This window comes from Oncorhynchus gorbuscha, linkage group LG05 (genome assembly GCF_021184085.1).
Source record: "Oncorhynchus gorbuscha isolate QuinsamMale2020 ecotype Even-year linkage group LG05, OgorEven_v1.0, whole genome shotgun sequence".
In the NCBI taxonomy this organism is placed as follows: Eukaryota; Metazoa; Chordata; class Actinopteri; order Salmoniformes; family Salmonidae; genus Oncorhynchus; species Oncorhynchus gorbuscha.
Window position 1 is genome coordinate 6,853,762 of NC_060177.1, and position 16,655 is coordinate 6,870,416.

The following is a 16,655-nucleotide window of genomic DNA, read 5'->3' on the forward strand; positions in this document are numbered from 1 at the left end:
TCCAGTTTCAACTGTTCTGCCTTATTATTATTGGACCATGCTGGTAATTTATGAACATTTGAACATCTTGGCCATGTTCTGTTATAATCTCCACCCGGCACAGCCAGAAGAGGACTGGCCACCCCACATAGCCTGGTTCCTCTCTAGGTTTCTTCCTAGGTTTTGGCCTTTCTAGGGAGTTTTTCCACCGTGCTTCTACACCTGCATTGCTTGCTGTTTGGGGTTTTAGGCTGGGCTTCTGTACAGCACTTTGAGATATCAGCTGATGTACGAAGGGCTATATAAATCAATTTGATTTGAATTAGGCCCTAATCTATGGATTTCACGACTGGGCAGGGGCGCAGCCATAGATGGGCCTAGGAGGGCATAGGCCCACCCACTTGGGAGTCAGGCCCAGGTTGTCACGAGAATTATGTTCTCAATGTTCAAAACCCAATTCAATTAAACTACTCAGTCTGCAACTCAGAATTTGTAAGATACTGGTTGAATGAAACAGACAGAGGCCCAGCTATGATAGTCAAAATGTTTATTCATGAGAGCGCTGGTCCGTTGTACAAAACCATTCATTTTATACTGGCTCCTTAAGCACTTACATTCACACACAAACAGTTGGTATCCTACGCACATACTTCCACACACAAACAGTAGGTATCCTACGCACATACTGTATCATTACCCAGCCGACAAAGATTAGGGAGACCTTGAGAAGTACTCCCTGTCCTCTCCCAAACCTCTAGCCAGGTCGGCACTGAATTTTGCTCAGAGAGTCTGTGTTTAAGACACTATAAAGACATATTGTACAGATATATTGTTTAACCCTAATTCTGACTAAAACTACACTCACATATATATAATTTTACTGACTAAAACTACACAAAACCATCAGATAATAATTGTATGATTCTAATCAATTTCATACAGTTATAAGGTTTCAGAGTGGAATTATTTCATCATTATCTTTCAACATTTAAATCACTTCAACACAGGCCCAGCCAATCAGAATGAGATTTTCCACACAAAAGGGCTTTATTACTGACAGAAATACTCCTAAGTTTCATTAGCTGTCCGGGTGGCCGGTCTCAGACGATGCCGCAGGTAAAGAATGAGGGCTGGCGTGGACTAAAACAGGGAGGGACTAAGTAATACTCATTTTTGTTTCCTGTTTCAAAACATTATTGAAACGTTTTCAATTGCATGTCCTAATGAATAGGACCCAGGAGTAGTATCACCACAGATCTGTTCACAGCTTGATGATGCCTGACACTATGGAGCCGTAGATCTGGCCAGTCATTGGTGTGTAACTCTGATTACTCTCCTGTAGGATGTACAGAGGGTCTGTGATGCCTGCCGGGTCGAAACCTTCCTCCACTAACCTCACCTTCATCTGTTTGAAGGTCCCCGTCATCTCCACCGCATTCTGGATGGAGGGGGGGGGAGACAGACAGACAGACAGACAGACAGACAGACAGACAGACAGACAGACAGACAGACAGACAGACAGACAGACAGACAGACAGACAGACAGACAGACAGACAGACAGACAGACAGACAGACAGACAGACAGACAGACAGACAGACAGACAGACAGACAGACAGACAGGAGAGAGACATGTAAACACACACAGGCTTTGGGCTCAGTGGACTATTCACTATTCATCTCCAGGGATTTTTCTGCCATTGAAATCCTTGGGCGGGCCGTCGAAGCGGTTCTTCTGGTGGACTAAGTCCAAACAGTGTAAAAATGTATTTTTAAATACCTTTTTGGGGTGAAAAAAAAAACATTTCGGTGTAAACTTAAACGAGTAAAATATTATTTTTCAATAATATAATCTTTGAGAGCTAACAATAACCAAAATAAAAGCTAGAGAGTCAGGGAGAATAGAACATTACAAAAACAATGAATTTAGCATTATAGATTTGTTTTACTTTTTACATGTAAGATTTATTTAACGAGGCAAGTCAGTTAAGAACAAATTGTTATTTACAATGAGGGCCTACCCCGGCCAACACTGGGCCAATTGTGCGCCCCCTATGGGACTCCCAATCACGGCCGGATGTGATACAGCCTGGATCGTATAGATTTTGTTTTTTTGGTTGAACAAAAGAACACAGCATTTAACTAAATGCGTAGAATTGAAGGAAATTAGCTTTAAAACTGCAAAAACTTGTTTCAGCTCCATTGAGACGTGTAGAATTGTAGGAAATTGACTTCAAAATGCAAATATTTCTCTCCAAGATGGGGGCCTCTAAAATTGTCTCCAAAATGCAGCCAAGCCGACGGGCTGATAGCGCTTACGTTCATTTTTAATCCAGATAACCCCCTGATCTCATAACCACAAAAAGAGTCAACGCACCCCGATATGCTCCCACATAGCGTTTTTCAACCCGTAGGTTGAAACAAAAGCACCAAAAAAAATGTAATCTACTTTCAAATAAATAATAACATGAATTGTCTACAATTAATGATGTAAATATAAGGAAGAAAGACTTTTGAATAGTTACCTGGATGCGTATGAAGCGGGGCCGTGCATACGCCGGTAGGAAGCTGGCTACATGGCTGAACGTTTTGTTGCCATCAAACTGTTCTCCCCCCTTCACCGTGACGGCAGCCATTCCTATCCTCCCCTCGTTGCCTTGGAGACAGAATACAACAATGCCTCATTCCAACAACTAAACCATCAGAACGCATCATTCGGTGACGACACTTCCTGTATTTTAAAGTTCCAGTCCTTTGACATGCAAAACATTTTGGGACTGTATCAACAGTGGACGAATGAAAGCAATACCAAAAGATTGTTTTTGGATGGGAATTCTCCTTTCACTTTTATTAAGAAGTTAAGTTTGAAATGATGATCATGTGGCGAGTGGAACTGTACTTTTTATACCAGCTCGCTTGCTGTGTCATGTTTTGTCTTATATTGTCTTGTCATTATGCTTTCCCTTCTGTTCGTTTCCCCCTGCTGGTCTTATTAGGTTCGTTCCCTTTTTCTATCCCTCTCTCTCCCCCTCCCTCTCTCTCCTCTCTCTATCGTTCCGTTCCTGCTCCCAGCTGTTCCTATTCTCCTACTCACTCATTTAGTCTTTCCACACCTGTTCCCTATCTTGTCCTCTGATTAGAGTCCCTATTTCTCCCCTTGTTTTCCGTTTCTGTCCTGTCGGATCCTTGTATATTGTTCGCCGTGCTGTGTCTTGTTTCCCTCAGATGCTGCGTGTGAGCAGGTGTCTGAGTCTGCTACGGTCGGTGCATTCCCGAGGCAACCTACAGTTTATGGTCGAGTCTCCAGTCTGTCCTCGTCACTACGAGTGGAATTAGTTTTTTATGTTTTGTTTTCTGCTCCGATTTGTCTAGGAGTATTGCCTATTTTCCTTTACTGGAATAAAGACTCTGTTTTCGCCAAGTCGCTTTTGGGTCCTCATTCACCTGCATAACAGAAGGATCCGACCAAGAATGGACCCAGCGACTATGGATTCTCTCTACTCTACTCTCGAGTTCCAGGGAGCGATGCTCGGCAGACACGAGCAGGAATTGTCTGCTGCTCGGCATGCCGTTGAGACCCTGGCCGCTCAGGTCTCCGACCTCTCAGGACAGTATCAGAGTCTTCGTCTCGTGCCACCAGCTACTTCCTGGTCTTCCGAGCCTCCGGAACCTAGGGTTAATAACCCACCTTGTTACTCCGGGCAGCCCACGGAGTGCCGCTCCTTTCTCACCCAGTGTGATATTGTGTTCTCTCTCCAACCCAACACATACTCTAGAGAGAGAGCTCGGGTTGCTTACGTCATATCACTCCTTTCTGGCCGGGCTCGAGAGTGGGGCACAGCTATCTGGGAGGCAAGGGCTGATTGTTCTAACAATTACCAGAACTTTAAAGAGGAGATGATAAGGGTTTTTGATCGTTCAGTTTTTGGGAAAGAAGCTTCCTGGTCCCTGTCTTCCCTATGTCAAGGTAATCGATCCATAACGGATTACTCTATAGAGTTTCGCACCCTTGCTGCCTCCAGTAACTGGAACGAGCAGGCGTTGCTCGCTCGTTTTCTGGAGGGACTCCACGCTAAGGTTAAGGATGAGATTCTCTCTCGGGAGGTTCCATCCAGCGTGGATTCTTTGATTGAACTCGCTATTCGCATTGAACGACGGGTAGATCTTCGTCACAGAGCTCATAGAAGAGAGCTCGCGTTAACTGTGTCTCCCCTCTCTCCGACACTACCGTCTTTCCCCACTGACTCAGGTGTTGAGCCCATGCAGCTGGGGGGTATTCGCATTTCGACTAAGGAGAGGGAACGGAGAATCACCAACCGCCTCTGTCTCTATTGCGGTTCCGCTGGTCATTTTGTCATTTCATGTCCAGTTAAAGGCAGAGCTCATCAGTAAGCGGAGGGCGACTGATAAGCGCTACTAGACGGTCCTCTCCGTCAAGTACCTGTACTACCTTACCGGTCCATCTACGCTGGACCGGATCGGCAGCTTCCTGCAGTGCTTTAATAGACTCTGGGGCGGAGGGCTGTTTTATGGACGAAGCCTGGGCTCGGGAACATGACATTCCTCTCAGACAGTTAGGGGAGCCCACGGTCATGTTCGCCTTGGATGGTAGTCCTCTCCCCAGTATATTATGTGAAACCCTACCTTTAACCCTCACTGTATCTGGTAACCATAGTGAGACCATTTCTTTTTGATTTTTTGTTCACCTTTTACACCTGTTGTTTTGGGTCATCCCTGGCTAGTGTGTCATAATCCTTCTTTTGATTGGTCTAGTAATTCTATCCTTTCCTGGAACGTTTCTTGTCATGTGAAGTGTTTAATGTCTGCTATTCCTCCTGTTTGTTCTGTCCCCTCTTCTCAGGAGGAACCTGGTGATTTGACAGGAGTGCCGGAGGAATATCATGATCTGCGCTCGGTCTTCAGTCGGTCCAGAGCTAACTCCCTTCCTCCTCACCGGTCGTATGATTGTTGTTCTGATCTCCTCAAGAAGCGTTTTGCATCCGCTCCTATCCTTGTTGCACCTGACGTCACTAAACAGTTTATTGTTGAGGTTGACGCGTCGGGGCTGGGCGTGGGAGCCATTCTGTCCCAGCGCTCCGATACTGACGATGGGGTCCACCCTTGTGCGTATTTTTCTCATCGCCTGTCACCGTCGGAACGTAACTATGATGTGGCTAACCGCGAACTGCTCGCCATCCGTTTAGCCCTAGGCAAATGGCGACAGTGGTTGGAGGGGGCGACCGTTCCTTTTGTCGTTTGGCCTGACCAAAAGAACCTTGAGTACATCCGTTCTGCCAAACGACTGAATGCGCGTCATGCTCGTTGGGCGTTGTGTTTCGCTCGTTTCGAGTTCGTTATTTCTTATTGCCCGGGTACTAAGAACACCAAGCCTCATGCTTTATCCCGTCTCTTTAGTTCTTCTGTGGCTTCTACCGATCCCGAGGGGATCCTTCCTGTTGGGCGTGTTGTCGGGTTGACTGTCTGGGGAATTGAGAGACAGGTTAAGCAAGCACTCACGCACACTGCGTCGCCGCGCGCTTGTCCTAGTAACCTTCTTTTCGTTCCTGTTTCTACTCGTCTGGCTGTTCTTCAGTGGGCTCACTCTGCCAAGTTAGCTGGCCATCCCGGCGTTCGGGGTACGCTTGCTTCTATTCGCCAGCGGTTTTGGTGGCCTACTCAGGAGCGTGACACGCGCCGTTTCGTGGCTGCGTGTTCGGACTGCGCGCAGAATAAGTCTGGTAATTTTTTTTCTGCTTCTGCTCCTGGTCTTGCTGGGTCTCAGTCTGTTCCCTGCCATCGCATCTCTCCTGTTCTTGTTCCTGCCCTTGCTGTGTCTCAGTCTGTCCCTAGTTGTTACTCTCCTGGCCTGTTTGGTCCTGTTTGCTCTAAAGCTTTCAGTTCTCTACCCGTGTCTCATTTTTTTTTAGAGTAGTACCCTAGTTTCCCTTTTTATCGTTTTTCGTTACGGTCCTGAGGAGAGGAGTTCGGTTCTTTCTCGGGACATGCTGGACTGTTTGTGATCTATGATTTCCTCCGTTGCCGCCAGTGTTCCTCCTCGAGAGCGCCAGGAGGCGCTCGGTGAGTGGGGGGGTACTGTCATGTTTTGTCTTATATTGTCTTGTCATTATCAAATCAAATCAAATCAAATTTATTTATATAGCCCTTCGTACATCAGCTGATATCTCAAAGTGTTGTACAGAAACCCAGCCTAAAACCCCAAACAGCAAACAACGCAGGTGTAAAAGCACGGTGGCTAGGAAAAACTCCCTAGAAAGGCCAAAACCTAGGAAGAAACCTAGAGAGGAACCGGGCTATGTGGGGTGGCCAGTCCTCTTCTGGCTGTGCCGGGTAGAGATTATAACAGAACATGACCAAGATGTTCAAATGTTCATAAATGACCAGCATGGTCAAATAATAATAAGGCAGAACAGTTGAAACTGGAGCAGCAGCACAGTCAGGTGGACTGGGGACAGCAAGGAGCCATCATGTCAGGTAGTCCTGGGGCACGGTCCTAGGGCTCAGGTCCTCCGAGAGAGAGAAAGAAAGAGAGAATTAGAGAGAGCATATGTGGGGTGGCCAGTCCTCTTCTGGCTGTGCCGGGTGGAGATTATAACAGAACGTGGCCAAGATGTTCAAATGTTCATAAATGACCAGCATGGTTGAATAATAGTAAGGCAGAACAGTTGAAACTGGAGCAGGAGCATGGCCAGGTGGACTGGGGACAGCAAGGAGTCCTCATGTCAGGTAGTCCTGGGACATGGTCCTAGGGCCCAGGCCAGTTGAAACTGGAGCAGCAGCATGGCCAGGTGGACTGGGGACAGCAAGGAGTCATCATGTCAGGTAGTCCTGGGGCATGGTTCTAGGGCTCAGGTCCTCCGAGAGAGAGAAAGAAAGAGAGAAGGAGAGAATTAGAGAACGCACACTTAGATTTACACAGGACACCGAATAGGACAGGAGAAGTACTCCAGATAAACAAACTGACCCTAGCCCCCCGACACATAAACTACTGCAGCATAAATACTGGAGGCTGAGACAGGAGGGGTCAGGAGACACTGTGGCCCCATCCGAGGACACCCCGGACAGGGCCAAACAGGAAGGATATAACCCCACCCACTTTGCCAAAGCACAGCCCCCACACCACTAGAGGGAAATCTTCAACCACCAACTTACCATCCTGAGACAAGGCCGAGTATAGCCCACAAAGATCTCCGACACGGTACAACCCAAGGGGGGGGGGGGGACCCAGACAGGCCGACCACAACAGTGAATCAACCCCCCAGCATAATATATTATGCTTTCCCTTCTGTTCGTTTCCCCCTGCTGGTCTTATTAGGTTCGTTCCCTTTTTCTATCCCTCTCTCTCACCCTCCCTCTCTCTCCTCTCTCTATCGTTCCGTTCCTGCTCCCAGCTGTTCCTATTCTCCTACTCACTCATTTAGTCTTTCCACACCTGTTCCCTATCTTGTCCTCTGATTAGAGTCCCTATTTCTCCCCTTGTTTTCCGTTTCTGTCCTGTCGGATCCTTGTATATTGTTCGCCGTGCTGTGTCTTGTTTCCCTCAGATGCTGCGTGTGAGCAGGTGTCTGAGTCTGCTACGGTCGGTGCCTTCCCGAGGCAACCTACAGTTTATGGTCGAGTCTCCAGTCTGTCCTCGTCACTACGAGTGGAATTAGTTTTTTATGTTTTGTTTTCTGCTCCGATTTGTCTAGGAGTATTGCCTATTTTCCTTTACTGGAATAAAGACTCTGTTTTCGCCAAGTCGCTTTTGGGTCCTCATTCACCTGCATAACATGCTGTGTGAAACATTGTTTTAGTTCATCTTTAGATCACTGGTTACTTTTTAGTGCTGAATGTGAAAAATATGTTTGCAATGGGAAGCAATAGTTGTACATTTCATTTGGGAAATGCTTATAGTCACGGTTGTGTTTTTGTATTCGTATGATTGGGACCTACTGGTTAATTACATGTCAGAGTGAATGGACTGTTAAACCCTTTAAACCCCTCTACAGTCTAAACCCTGTCTAAGCCGGGGGGGGCGTTCCACTAAACTATGTGGAATTGTTTTAAGAAGGTCGCGACAACGGCGGATGTGGTGGATTGAGACGCCAATGCAAGATATCTCTAGTTTAAACTGACAGATTATTATGGGGATTATTGTACTGTTTGATTTTAAGGTAAAGGTTAGGGTTCCCTGCTACCTGGATTAAGATTAGATTTACCTGGTACTTGGATTAAGGTTAGGGTTAGATTTACCTGGTACTTGGATTAAGATTAGATTTACCTGGTACTTGGATTAAGGTTAGGGTTAGATTTACCTGGTACTTGGATTAAGATTAGATTTACCTGGTACTTGGATTAAGGTTAGGGTTAGATTTACCTGGTACTTGGATTAAGATTAGATTTACCTGGTACTTGGATTAAGATTAGATTTACCTGGTACTTGGATTAAGGTTAGGGTTAGATTTACCTGGTACTTGGATTAAGATTAGGGTTAGATTTACCTGCTACTTGGATTAAGATTAGATTTACCTGGTACTTGGATTAAGGTTAGGGTTAGGGTTAGATTTACCTGGTACTTGATTAAGGTTCGGGTTAGATTTACCTGGTACTTGATTAAGGTTCGGGTTAGATTTACCTGGTACTTGAACGCCGTAGACATTTGCCTCTTGGACAAAGTCTATCAGGGTGAGGATGTCAGCTACTTCAGTTGTGGCCACATTCTCTCCCTTCCACCTGTAGGGGTCAATATAACTCAACTAAATATAATATATTCTCTCCCTTCCACCTGTAGGGGTCAATATAACTCAACTAAATATAATATAATATATTCTCTCCCTTCCACCTGTAGGGGTCAATATAACTCAACTAAATATAATATAATATGTTCTCTCCCTTCCACCTGTAGGGGTCAATACAACTCAACTAAATATAATATAATATGTTCTCTCCCTTCCACCTGTAGGGGTCAATATAACTCAACTAAATATAATATAATATGTTCTCTCCCTTCCACCTGTAGGGGTCAATACAACTCAACTAAATAAAATATAATATATTCTCTCCCTTCCACCTTTAGGGGTCAATACAACTCAACTAAATAAAATATAATATATTCTCTCCCTTCCACCTGTAGGGGTCAATACAACTCAACTAAATATAATATAATATGTTCTCTCCCTTCCACCTGTAGGGGTCAATACAACTCAACTAAATAAAATATAATATATTCTCTCCCTTCCACCTGTAGGGGTCAATACAACTCAACTAAATATAATATAATATGTTCTCTCCCTTCCACCTGTAGGGGTCAATATAACTCAACTAAATAAAATATAATATGTTCTCTCCCTTCCACCTGTAGGGGTCAATATAACTCAACTAAATATAATATAATATGTTCTCTCCCTTCCACCTGTAGGGGTCAATATAACTCAACTAAATATAATATAATATGTTCTCTCCCTTCCACCTGTAGGGGTCAATATAACTCAACTAAATAAAATATAATATATTCTCTCCCTTCCACCTGTAGGGGTCAATTCAACTCAACTAAATATAATATAATATATTCTCTCCCTTCCACCTCTTGGGGTCAATTCAACTCAACTAAATATAATATAATATATTCTCTCCCTTCCACCTCTTGGGGTCAATTCAACTCAACTAAATATAATATAATATGGTCTCTCCCTTCCACCTCTTGGGGTCAATTCAACTCAACTAAATATAATATATTCTCTCCCTTCCACCTCTTGGGGTCAATATAACTCAACTAAATATAATATAATATGGTCTCTCCCTTCCACCTGTAGGGGTCAATATAACTCAACTAAATATAATATAATATGGTCTCTCCCTTCCACCTGTAGGGGTCAATATAACTCAACTAAATATAATATAATATGGTCTCTCCCTTCCACCTCTTGGGGTCAATTCAACTCAACTAAATATAATATATTCTCTCCCTTCCACCTCTTGGGGTCAATATAACTCAACTAAATATAATATATTCTCTCCCTTCCACCTCTTGGGGTCAATATAACTCAACTAAATATAATATAATATTCTCTCCCTTCCACCTCTTGGGGTCAATATAACTCAACTAAATATAATATAATATTCTCTCCCTTCCACCTCTTGGGGTCAATATAACTCAACTAAATATAATATATATAATATTCTCTCCCTTCCACCTGTTGGGGTCAATTCAACTCAACTAAATATAATATAATATGGTCTCTCCCTTCCACCTGTCTGCTGGCTGTCAATATCCAACTAAATATAATATAATCTATTCACACCAACTTCCTGTTTCATCTTCAGGGGTCAATTCAACTCAACTAAATATAATATAATATATTCTCTCCCTTCCACCTCTTGGGGTCAACACAACTCAACTAAATATAATATATTCTCACACCAACAGTCCACCTCTTGGGGTCAATATAACTCAACTAAATATAATTAGAATATGGTCATTATTGTACACCCTTCCACCTGTTAAATAAAGGCCAATATAACTCAACTGAAAAATATAATGCCATACTGTAGGTCAGAATACGTACCTGAATGTATCTTCTATAAGAGACAGGAGAGACATCATGATCCTGAAAGTAAATAAAGACATTGTCAGAACATAGTGAAACAGATCTTCAGCAGGTCTCCACTGAAAAGTGAAACAGATCTCCTTTCTGAACATAAAACAGATTCTATAAGAGAGACATCATGTCTCATTCAGATTCTATGTCTGCTGGCTGAACATAGTGAAACAGATATCTATAACAAAAGGAGACGATGTCCGTGATCTGGCACACCAACAGTCCTGTTTCATCTTCAGGAAGAGAGACATCATGACAGAACATAGTGAAACAGATTCTATAAGAGACACATCATGATCAGAACATAGTGAAACAGATTCTATAAGAGACAGGAGAGACATCATGATCAGAACACACACACACACACACATACACACACACAGGAGACACCATAATGTATACCCAGAACACAGTGAAACTTAACAGAGACAGGAGAGACATCACCCAAACATGAAACAGATTCTATTGAGAGACATGTGATTTTCAGAACATATTGAAACAGATTCTATAACAGAGACAGGAGAGACATCCTGGTTAAACATAGTGAAACAGATTCTATAAGAGACAGGAGAGACAACAGAACACCTATGAAAGAGCATCTCACCTTGAAACAGATTCTAACAGAGACATCAGTCCGGTGAAACAGAGAGTCATCTGATTGGTTCATCTCTTCTGTGAGAGACATTTAATCAGAACATAGTGAAACAGATTCTATAAGAGAGACAGGAGAGACATCATGATCAGAACATATGAAAGAGATTCTATAGGAGAGACATCATGATCAGAACATAGTGAAACAGAACAGATTCATATGAAACAGATTCTATAACAGAGACAGGAGAGACATCATGTCAGAACATAGTGAAACAGATTCTATAACAGAGACATCATGATCAGAACATAGTGAAACAGATTCTATAAGAGAGACATCATGATCAGAACATAGTGAAACAGATTCTATAAGAGACAGGAGAGACATCATGATCAGAACATAGTGAAACAGATTCTATAAGAGAGACATCATGATCAGAACATAGTGAAACAGATTCTATAAGAGAGACAGGAGAGACATCATGATCAGAACATAGTGAAACAGATTCTATAAGAGAGACATCATGATCAGAACATAGTGAAACAGATTCTATAACAGAGACAGGAGAGACATCATGATCAGAACATAGTGAAACAGATTCTATAAGAGAGACATCATGATCAGAACATAGTGAAACAGATTCTATAAGAGAGACATCATGATCAGAACATAGTGAAACAGATTCTATAAGAGAGACATCATGATCAGAACATAGTGAAACAGATTCTATAAGAGAGACATCATGATCAGAACATAGTGAAACAGATTCTATAAGAGACAGGAGAGACATCATGATCAGAACATAGTGAAACAGATTCTATAAGAGACAGGAGAGACATCATGATCAGAACATAGTGAAACAGATTCTATAAAGAGACAGGAGAGACATCATGATCAGAACATAGTGAAACAGATTCTATAACAGAGACATCATGATCAGAACATAGTGAAACAGATTCTATAGACAGGAGAGACATCATGATCAGAACATAGTGAAACAGAGAGACATCATGATCAGAACATAGTGAAACAGATTCTATAAGAGAGACATCATGATCAGAACATAGTGAAACAGATTCTATAAGAGAGACATCATGATCAGAACATAGTGAAACAGAGAGACATCATGATCAGAACATAGTGAAACAGATTCTATAAGAGACAGGAGAGACATCATGATCAGAACATAGTGAAACAGATTCTATAAGAGACAGGAGAGACATCATGATCAGAACATAGTGAAACAGATTCTATAAGACATCATGATCAGACATAGGAGAGACATCATGATCAGAACATAGTGAAACAGATTCTATAAGAGAGACATCATGATCAGAACATAGTGAAACAGTAAACAGATTCAGAACATATGAAACAGATTCTATAAGAGAGACATCATGATCAGAACATAGTGAAACAGATTCTATAAGAGAGACATCATGATCAGAACATAGTGAAACAGATTCTATAAGAGAGACATCATGATCAGAACATAGTGAAACAGATTCTATAAGAGAGACATCATGATCAGAACATAGTGAAACAGATTCTATAACAGAGACAGGAGAGACATCATGATCAGAACATAGTGAAACAGATTCTATAACAGAGACATCATGATCAGAACATAGTGAAACAGATTCTATAACAGAGACAGGAGAGACATCATGATCAGAACATAGTGAAACAGATTCTATAAGAGACAGGAGAGACATCATGATCAGAACATAGTGAAACAGATTCTATAAGAGAGACAGGAGAGACATCACTGTGATAAAGACACAGCATTTCAGTTGATGTTCGGATCCCAACCCTGGTAAAATGTCCAATGTAAGAAGTACAAGCTTTACCAATTTAATACAAATATAAGTATCTAGCTATGTTAAGATAAATGTACTAACTGTGAGTCTGGATAAGAACGTCTTCTAAATTATTCAAATGGCATTTACATGTAGAGGAAAGCATGATATCTCAGTAGAGTTGGAGTCAATTCCATTTCAATTCAGTAACTGAAATTAAATGGAATTGTCCCCAACCATGGTTCTTTAGGAGTCAGATCTTCAGGCCCCTTAGTCATAAAGTGTCTCAGAGTAGGAGTACTGATCTAGGGATCCAGATTTGCCTTTTAGATCATAATGAATAAGGTTTCATGAACAGGGGGGGGGACATTATGAATCCGGGCCCAGGAGACAGGGCTGTTCAGGAGTCAGTCCTTACCTGGTGTAGGTAGTGAGACATTATGAATCCGGGCCCAGGAGACAGGGCTGTTCAGGAGTCAGTCCTTACCCGGTGCAGGTAGTGAGACATTATGAATCCGGGCCCAGGAGACAGGGCTGTTCAGGAGTCAGTCCTTACCGGGTGTAGGTAGTGAGACATTATGAATCCGGGCCCAGGAGACAGGGCTGTTCAGGAGTCAGTCCTTACCTGGTGCAGGTAGTGAGACATTATGAATCCGGGCCCAGGAGACAGGGCTGTTCAGGAGTCAGTCCTTACCCGGTGTAGGTAGTGAGACATTATGAATCCGGGCCCAGGAGACAGGGCTGTTCAGGAGTCAGTCCTTACCTGGTGTAGGTAGTGAGACATTATGAATCCGGGCCCAGGAGACAGGGCTGTTCAGGAGTCAGTCCTTACCTGGTGTAGGTAGTGAGACATTAAGAATCCGGGCCCAGGAGACAGGGCTGTTCCAGAGTCAGTCCTTACCCGGTGCAGGTAGTTGACTCGTCCGATAGCTCCTATCTTCCCGGTGTAGTTGATCAATCCCACATTGCCCTCCGTTGAAGCATAAAACTCCCTCACGTAGATGCTCCCAAAGCGGTTGAGGAATTCCTTCCATATCTCTGCTCTCACACCGTTACCAATGGCCAGCCTGACTTTGTGCTTTCTGTCGTTGTCTCTCTGGAACGTTGGGAGAAAACACAAACATTCATCTTTTCAATGTTTTTATTTTGGTTGTAATGTCAATCGTGTTATTGTGAAGTCAAAGACGAATGCACACATTTGGTGAACAATAATGATTTTCTAATTCAAATTCTCATTTGAACAGTCATTTAGTGTATTACCATTAGAGACAGGAGTCTGCACAGTCATAGAGACAGGAGTCTGCACAGTCATAGAGACGGGAGTCTGTACTGTCATAGAGACAGGAGTCTGTACAGTCATATAGTGTATTACCATTAGAGACAGGAGTCTGCACAGTCATAGAGACAGGAGTCTGCACAGTCATAGAGACAGGAGTCTGTACAGTCATATAGTGTATTACCATTAGAGACAGGAGTCTGTACAGTCATAGAGACAGGAGTCTGCACAGTCATAGAGACAGGAGTCTGTTCAGTCATATAGTGTATTACCATTAGAGACAGTCATAGAGACAGGTATCTGTTCAGTCATATAGTGTATTACCAATAGAGACAGGAGTCTGCACAGTCATATAGTGTATTACCATTAGAGACAGAAGTCTGTACAGTCATAGAGACAGGAGTCTGTTCAGTCATATAGTGTATTACCATTAGAGACAGGAGTCTGTACAGTCATAGAGACAGGAGTCTGTTCAGTCATAGAGACAGGAGTCTGTACAGTCATAGAGACAGGAGTCTGTACAGTCATATAGTGTATTACCAGTAGAGACAGGAGTCTGTACAGTCATATAGTGTATTACCAATAGAGACAGGAGTCTACAGTCATAGAGACAGGAGTCTACAGTCATAGAGACAGGAGTCTGTTCAGTCATATAGTTTATTACCATTAGAGACAGTCATAGAGACAGGAGTCTGTACAGTCATAGAAACAGGAGTCTGTTCAGTCATATAGTGTATTACCATTAGAGACAGGAGTCTGTACAGTCATAGAGACAGTAGTCTGTTCAGTCATAGAGACAGGAGTCTGTACAGTCATATAGTGTATTACCATTAGAGACAGGAGTCTGCACAGTCATATAGTGTATTACCATTAGAGACAGTCATAGAGACAGGAGTCTGCACAGTCATAGCGAGAGGAGTCTTCACAGTCATAGAGACAGGAGTCTGTTCAGTCATATAGTGTATTACCAATAGAGACAGGAGTCTGTACAGTCGTATAGTGTATTACCATTAGAGACAGGAGTCTGTACAGTCATAGAGACAGGAGTCTGTTCAGTCATATAGTGTATTACCAATAGAGACAGGAGTCTGTACAGTCGTATAGTGTATTACCATTAGAGACAGGAGTCTGTACAGTCATAGAGACAGGAGTGTGTTCAGTCATAGAGACAGGAGTCTGTGCAGTCATATAGTGTATTACCATTAGAGACAGGAGTCTGTACTGTCATAGAGACAGGAGTCTGTTCAGTCATATAGTGTATTACCATTAGAGACAGGAGTCTGTACAGTCATATAGTGTATTACCAATAGAGACAGGAGTCTGTACAGTCATATACTGTATTACCATTAGAGACAGGAGTCAGTACAGTCATAGAAACAGGAGTCTGTACAGTCATATAGTGTATTATCATTAGAGACAGGAGTCTGTACTGTCATATACTGTATTAACATTAGAGACAGGAGTCAGTACAGTCATATAGTGTATTACCATTAGAGACAGGAGTCAGTACAGTCATAGAGACAGGAGTCTGTACAGTCATATAGTGTATTACCATTAGAGACAGTCATAGAGACAGGAGTCAGTACAGTCATAGAGACAGGAGTCTGTACAGTCATATAGTGTATTACCATTAGAGACAGTCATAGAGACAGGAGTCTGTACAGTCATTTAGTGTATTACCATTACAGACAGTCATAGAGACAGGAGTCAGTACAGTCATAGAGATAGGAGTCTGTACAGTCATATACTGTATTACCATTAGAGACAGGAGTCTGTACAGTCATAGAAACAGGAGTCTGTACAGTCATATAGTGTATTATCATTAGAGACAGGAGTCTGTACTGTCATATACTGTATTACCATTAGAGCCAGGAGTCTGTACAGTCATAGAGACAGGAGTCTGTACAGTCATAGAGACAGGAGTCTGTACATTCATATAGTGTATTACCATTAGTGACAGGAGTCAGTACAGTCATAGAGACAGGAGTCTGTTCAGTCATATAGTGTATTACCATTAGAGACAGTCATAGAGACAGGAGTCTGTACAGTCATAGAGACAGGAGTCTGTACAGTCATAGAGACAGGAGTCTGTACAGTCATATAGTGTATTACCATTTGAGACAGGAGTCAGTACAGTCATAGAGACAGGAGTCTGTTCAGTCATATAGTGTATTACCATTAGAGACAGGAGTCTGTACAGTCATATAGTGTATTACCATTAGAGACAGTCATAGAGACAGGAGTCAGTACAGTCATATAGTGTATTACCATTAGAGACAGGAGTCTGTACAGTCATATAGTGTATTACCATTAGAGACAGTCATAGAGACAGGAGTCTGTACAGTCATATAGTGTATTACCATTAGAGACAGTCATAGAGACAGGAGTCTGTACAGTCATATAGTGTATTAC

General features: G+C 42.6%; 1 protein-coding gene across 1 annotated transcript; it reads right to left on the reverse strand.

The window, feature by feature from the left end:
* Positions 1–509: 509 nt before the first annotated feature.
* On the reverse strand, positions 510–10,552 carry LOC124035480 (very long-chain acyl-CoA synthetase-like). The gene is made up of 4 exons (XM_046348932.1): positions 10,544–10,552; positions 8,614–8,711; positions 2,504–2,634; positions 510–1,417 (listed from the first exon to the last, which is right to left on the reverse strand). The coding sequence occupies exons 3-4, from the start codon at positions 2,612–2,614 to the stop codon at positions 1,241–1,243; spliced, it is 288 nt and encodes a 95-aa protein (XP_046204888.1). The 5' UTR covers positions 2,615–2,634; positions 8,614–8,711; positions 10,544–10,552; the 3' UTR covers positions 510–1,240.
* Between the last annotated feature and the right edge of the window lie 6,103 nt (positions 10,553–16,655).

What these genes read in the sequence shown, in the direction of transcription:
- LOC124035480 (XM_046348932.1), bottom strand. Translation starts at nt 2,614, where the DNA reads ATGGCTGCCGTCACGGTGAAGGGGGGAGAACAGTTTGATGGCAACAAA. An exon ending in CCCGCTTCATACGCATCCAG is followed by an intron (nt 1,418 to 2,503) that starts GTAACTATTCAA and finishes CCCTCCATCCAG; the next exon opens with AATGCGGTGGAGATGACGGG.